Raw genomic sequence first — 6,366 nt, 5'->3', positions numbered from 1 at the left:
ACCTCTGATGTTTTGATAGATGTCATGTAAATACAGTGCCTCACGGAACTGATAGACTCGTACCGTTACACATTTTTTTGAACATTTGTGGACAAAGATATCTAGAGGAAGATCATAGCTCATAAATATGTTTGTTTATACGTTAATATTGTGAAGGTGTTTTTGTCAGTTACACTTTTAAATTAGTCGGATTTAAATCACTTGTATAATACATTTATCATTTTTAATTAAATTTTCATCTTGCGCTAAAATAATTACACAATGCACAATTAATCTCACTCAATATGTATACTTTTACACTTGTATACAACCTGTATACAAATATTATTATTTTATTATTATTTTAATATGACATACGCTATTGGAAAGTGAATATCGAGGGAAAAACTTGAGGATAAGGAGAATACACATATATATGGACATGCATTAAATAATAAAGTTAAATTATTCGTGAGTATCAGGATCTTCTAGATGCTTATGCAATTTAATGATCGCCACTTCCTTACATTTTGCATTACCAACAATGCACGCCCATTTCATGGCTTTTAGTCTATTCAGTTTTATAAAATCATCTTCATTACGTTTTTCTTCAAATCCTATGTTATTAAGAAACTCATTGAAGATTCCTGTGTATAATTTCTAACGCACCACAGGGAAGATTAAATAACCACAAATCCGATGTGATAAATCTCGTCTAAAATTTTATTTTCATTTTTTATATTTAACATTATTATTAATCTTAACAATTGTGTCAAATATATTATTGTCAATCATGCTATTTTTACTTAAAATGATCTCAATATATTAAAAAAAATTTTTTTAATATTATTAATATATTAATCATGTCATAACAAATTCCTGCAGAAATAAAAGTAATACTTTTGTACTGTGAATATCACAGATAATCATAAGTAAATCCCGTGTCACATATTGTATAAAATATAAATATAGTTCCAATTGCAAGACCTATGTACAAATAAATTAATCTAACAGTATGTCAATTTCCTAAAACTTTCATCGTAGTAGAGGAATCTGCATATGACCGGCTCTCTCGTTGGTTTGCGCTTTATCCGTTATCATCTTGGAATTAACATTATCTGCCAGCTCCTGCTTCCGCTTCCCTTCGATAGATTTCATATATGCAAGGAAACATGTCCAGACTAAACTGCATACGCTGACGTACACAACACGATTTCGCTCCGGGATTAGGATAAAATTGATAGTTTGTAGAATTGGCCATACGCAAATGGCAATCTAGGAGGAAAATAATAATCTCTCATTAATACGCTTAATCTCAAATTTAAGAACACGTTTATCGAGGATATACCTTGTATGTCGGCCAAAACTTAATTTTGACCTCGTCAACGCATTCCGAAACTGGCTTTAATTCAAGAAGGCTCATGCCAAAGAAGAAGGAACACATAGCTGCGGGGCCGTACGTAACTTGTTCAATCAAAGCCTGCAATTATTATCCAGTGTTATTTCGTTATCATTTAGTTTCCATCAAGCCATTTTTTAAATAAATCAATTTGTCATACAAAATTGTGTAATTTAAACTGTTCAATTTTCGTTATACATATACATGTATATACATATGTGTTATACACCTTAGTGATTGCAGACTTCAAATTCGCCTTCGGCCAGAAATAAGACGCGCATCTCAGCCAGCAGTACAGTGTGGGTGCTACGTAAAGACTGCCGAATAGACTGAATCGCACGGCCTCCGCGTAATTAAACTCTTCTTTCCCCATTATCTTTTGTTGTAACAGACACGCGGAGGGCCATATAATCGAGTAGGATGCCATGCCTCGAACAATCGGGTATTTCTGCGAGATCTCGCGGAATTTTACGAATATGGTGCGCATTGTCGATGCGTAGGCTGCAAAAACATACAGATATTTAAAATCATCATTTTATACTTTATTAATAGTAACAAATAATAAAAGCAATATTATATTATTGAAGTACTATATCAATAATGTAGTCTAGATAAATTTTTGTGATTATAAAATAGGGCCCAATAAACCCGAGATAATTGAAGGATACAGACATTATCGACCGTCGACATATCTACACAATTTACAACTCAATCATCATAATAATACAATTAATTTTATAAATAAATTATTCATATTTTTTCCGATAAACAAGCGTGCTAGCACGACAGCGCACGCTGTGCTCAGCATGTCTATTATATAGGTATACTTATAATTCATAAGTAAGCATACATATTTACAACGCAAACCTCCATAAGATTGATTTTTTTTTGTCAATGTCAAAAATATTCGGGAAAAATTATAGCTTTTGAACGATTTTAATGCAGTTTAGGAAAATATTGTACAATTAACTCGATAAAAAAAAAAAAATAAAAAGTTACTGAAATGATACTGAAGAGATGTCAAAGTAAAACTGCATTTTCAGTATAAATTTTACAAAATATCAGACAATCACTTGTTCAAGTCTTCGATCAAACTCTAATCAATTTAATCGACAAATAGTTCAGCTGGCAGAATTGTTACAGCAAAATTTCCGGTCGTACAATTCATCGTCCTTAATCTTTAACCTTATCTTCTATGAAACAAACAAAAAGAAATTAATAACTCTATTCTCAATGTATTGCAGATGTTATCTGACAAATTAATTCGGAGCTAATCGGAGCTTAATCGAAATCACCCTGTTATCTCTTTGTCTATCGCGCGTCGACGATCGATTTGTTTTCCTAAAAATCTCGACATGACACACAAGTTTATTCGCAATTCTGGCAGTGCGTTACGTCACGGTTGTCGCTCCATGAAGCTTCGAGTCGGTTACCTTCCGTGGTGTCAGGGGTAACGGACGTGGGAACACCGCAGAGTCACGCGACGTTCCTTCGGGAACGCGCTCGCTGCGTTCAATTTTGACAGGCTGCGGCCGTTGCGTGCGTTGTGCGTCGTGTGACGAAGCCGTTGCATCTGGGGGGATCTCGCGTGGTTCTCGTTGCGACGTGACGCGAGCGACTGGCTGAGTGCCCCCGACGTTGACGGAACACGTGCTGACGCGATGACAAAATTGGTCGATCCATTCTTATCTGTCCTTGGTACACGTCATCCGCCGATACGGGCACGCTTTTCCGCTGCATCGGCCGCGTTGCACAATCGCTCATTTATTGCTGCGCACCTCTCTGGTAACGTAGAGAGCTCGACAAGAGAGGTCGATAATATTATACTGATATCCGCGACGTACGACTCGTCACAGAAAACGAAATGTCGGGGGTTTCTGCAGTCATATATTCAGATTCAGACAATATATAATCGGACATGACATGACATATATATATATATATATATATATATATATATATATATGTGAGCTGTATTATAAGAAATACAATTGACTTGATGAGCCTGCATGTCACGCGATAAAGGAGATATACTGTACACAAATATAAGCAGATGCATATGCGTTGCCAGTAGTAAAGATCTGGATACATATAATTCGTAAAATATTTTAAAAAATGTCGAACTCGCGCACGCTGTACGCAATACATTCATTCTAATCACGTTGCAGTATCTAGAATACATTAGGGATATGTGCATGCAAATTCTTACAAAAGTTCGACATCTGACGAGAGCTTGCTTAATAACATCGTGTTACATTTTTTGATTGTATACATATACATTCATCAATTTTTTTTTTCATATTAAACGGAAAATTGTTGCAATGAACAATTTATATATATTCGTCCAGTGATTCATGTTCACGAAGCAAGCTTGTGAGCTAACTTAAAAGCTACAAGGATAATCTCTCGTAGTAGATCTATATATATATATAAAAGATGCTTTTAAAACTTTGAATTACTCTCAGCAATGTACAAAATAAACAGCAATTAGAACGGTTGTAGGTATCTTCACAATGCCTCGCACTAGTTTTCCCGTATTTTCAATAATAAAAAAATACTGTATACTCTCAATGATTGTGATCCATTGGTTCCCCTAAAATTATATGCACAAATTCTCCTTAATGATTTTACCAGATTTTCCCCCCATTTCAAATTTGCATGCTGTTGGCACAGCCTTCATTTTGCAAATCGCAGCTACATCGATTCAACACTCATTAATGTCGAACACTCTTAATGTCAAATAAATCATAAACACCCTCATTCTCACTAAGATTGAAATGGTAATCTTTCTCTCCAGGGGGTGGACTTAATCTCATTAATGGTCCACAAACTGCAAATAAAATTTATACAGACATTAGATGTTTGATTGTTTAGGTGTGTACAAAAAGAAATATAAAGATAGTATTCACAGCCCGATCTTATATTCAAGATCGTCTTAAGTCTGATCGTGGACAGTCTTAAGATCTCATCCAGCAAGGGAAATGACCGTATGGCATCTCTAGATCGTACTTAAAACGATCTTAAATATAAAATCGAACTATGAATATAGACTTAAAATTTGACTTACAGTCAGAATAGAATTGATCAAAAAACTCCAACTCTCTTTGGACAATATCTGTAATTAAAAATAATTAAGAACGTGGTTCAAAAACTTTACACTGCAATATATAATAAATAAATGCAAATCTCAAGAGTAAAATACCTGAGGTGCTGACATCCCGTAAAACTATCTTAGCTTCTATCAATTCCGAATCTTCTTCTTCCTCTTCGTCAGTTATCGGATCTGGTTTAGTAGTGTTTTTTGGTGGCCTAATGTTGAAATAAATTTAATGTATTCCAATATAATTGTAATTTTGAGAAATAGATATAAAACGTAAAAATGTGCATTTTGTATCAAATAAATAGCTAAAGCTTGATAACTATTCATCCCCTTTACAAAATCAATTGCCAATTAGCAATTGTACTATTTGCTCTGTGCAGATCAGGAATATTATTTTATTATTCCTGATGCGATTAGAGCATACGCGGAGACTGTACATGTTTCTTTTTTTTTTTTTTTATTTCCACTTACCTTCCAACTTTTCTCTTTGGTTTAACAATAACCTCTTCCTCTTTCTTTTCATCCTCCTCCTTTCCACGCTTTGTACCCTTGGATTCTTCTTTTAATCTCATTTCCAATTCCAACACTTTATTATCGTAAGTTTTAGCTAACTCAGGTTGGACCATGTACACTTTTATCTCTCCTGTATTACTTTTTAGGATCATGTTATAATTTATCACTCCATCGTCCTGAATGACAGTCTGCGAAATATGTAAAAAATAGAGACACATTAAAGACAAATGTATATCAAAGTAATTTGCATTAAATATTTTCTAAATGGGTATAACTTATTGATAAAGCAGTGGTATATCAAGCAAAAGATCTGAGTTTGATGCTCAGATCTCGTTATTTGTATCGTCCTTTGGAGAAATTTTCAGATAATAAGAACAATAAATAAGTTAAAAAAAACAAGCTCAATCTTCCAGAATGGAGATTCGCTTATAACCCATAAAAGTTGTAATTATAATTAGTTTGGAAACTTCGATCTATCTAGAGCTGCAACGCAATGAAACAACCATTTTCCAGATATCCTTTTGTATACCTTCAAGACATTTGGTACTGTGATCTCCATATCCGGTGGACCCTGTATCCCTAGCACGAACTGATCCGCAAAGGTCTCCTTAACATCCTCGTACGTAATATACGCATATTTCCTATTTCCAATGTCATTCTGTATATTCTTTATGCTCTGCTGTATCCACTGGGTATGGGTGTCCAACAGCTGTTCGTGATCCTCCAGCTTGCTGATCTCCTCCTTCAGGTCCGTCAGCTTCTCGCCAACCTCCTGAGTGTTGCAGCCAGGTCCCGCACCCCTATGAAACACAAATTTGCAAAGTAGTGGTGCACGTGGGGGCAGAGAGACAGAGATAGAGGCATTAAAACGAGAATAAAGGGGTGACACTTACTTCCATTGGATGCTGTTCTTGCTCTTCTTCTCTATGAGGCCGATACCTTCGAGGACGTTCGTGATGTCGTAGATGCGCCGTTTCTGTCGTACCTCCAGAAGATCCGCGGCCTGTAACGTGTCCGTGATGTAGAGTAACCACCTCGGTCGGTCGCCGCGGCGTCCCGCCGGGAGTCCCGCGACCCGCGTTTCTTATAGGTTAAGGTGGCCATCGCGTGTTACGATGTTGTAACACCGTCGGCGCGTCGACCGCGCCGATCGCGGGGCCCGTAGCCGCGCGGCGACGAACGGGAACGTCCGCGGAGCTGGGGAAACGGGCCCGGGGTCACGCACGCCGGTCCCCCCGCGCCGCGCACTTCTTTCAAAATTCCCGCAACCCGAGTATGACGTGTAAGCCCGCGGTCACTTAACCTAGTACAGGTTAACTTTTGTCGATGGCCTCGCGAGGCCGCCGAGCGTACTCACGACTTTCAAATCCAGCAC

At 36.9% G+C, this 6,366-nt stretch overlaps 2 protein-coding genes across 3 annotated transcripts; both read right to left on the bottom strand.

Moving 5' to 3' along the window:
• Positions 1–815: 815 nt before the first annotated feature.
• On the bottom strand, positions 816–3,255 carry LOC112460826 (mpv17-like protein). Of its 2 annotated transcripts, none has more exons than XM_025025714.1 (4): positions 2,630–2,805; positions 1,608–1,879; positions 1,328–1,459; positions 816–1,254 (listed from the first exon to the last, which is right to left on the bottom strand). In XM_025025714.1, the coding sequence occupies exons 2-4, from the start codon at positions 1,863–1,865 to the stop codon at positions 1,015–1,017; spliced, it is 630 nt and encodes a 209-aa protein (XP_024881482.1). In that variant the 5' UTR covers positions 1,866–1,879; positions 2,630–2,805; the 3' UTR covers positions 816–1,014. The 2 variants fall into 2 exon arrangements, with proteins under 2 accessions (XP_024881482.1, XP_024881481.1); XM_025025713.1 differs by lacking the exon at positions 2,630–2,805 and adding an exon at positions 2,812–3,255 and having other exon boundaries at positions 817–1,254.
• Positions 3,256–3,610: 355 nt separating this feature from the next.
• Positions 3,611–6,363, bottom strand: LOC112460825 (transcription factor E2F4-like; the record flags this gene model as incomplete). The annotated part of the gene is made up of 7 exons (XM_025025711.1): positions 3,611–4,208; positions 4,446–4,493; positions 4,581–4,687; positions 4,950–5,179; positions 5,521–5,791; positions 5,885–5,994; positions 6,349–6,363. Coding segments are annotated over 7 exons (897 nt in total), but the record flags the coding sequence as incomplete, so codon positions are not given.
• Positions 6,364–6,366: the final 3 nt, after the last annotated feature.

Source organism: Temnothorax curvispinosus, unplaced genomic scaffold (assembly GCF_003070985.1).
Source record: "Temnothorax curvispinosus isolate PA1 unplaced genomic scaffold, ASM307098v1 QBEX01010848.1, whole genome shotgun sequence".
In the NCBI taxonomy this organism is placed as follows: Eukaryota; Metazoa; Arthropoda; class Insecta; order Hymenoptera; family Formicidae; genus Temnothorax; species Temnothorax curvispinosus.
The sequence above is the reverse complement of the archived record's forward strand: the minus strand, read 5'-3'. Positions and strand labels throughout refer to the sequence as shown.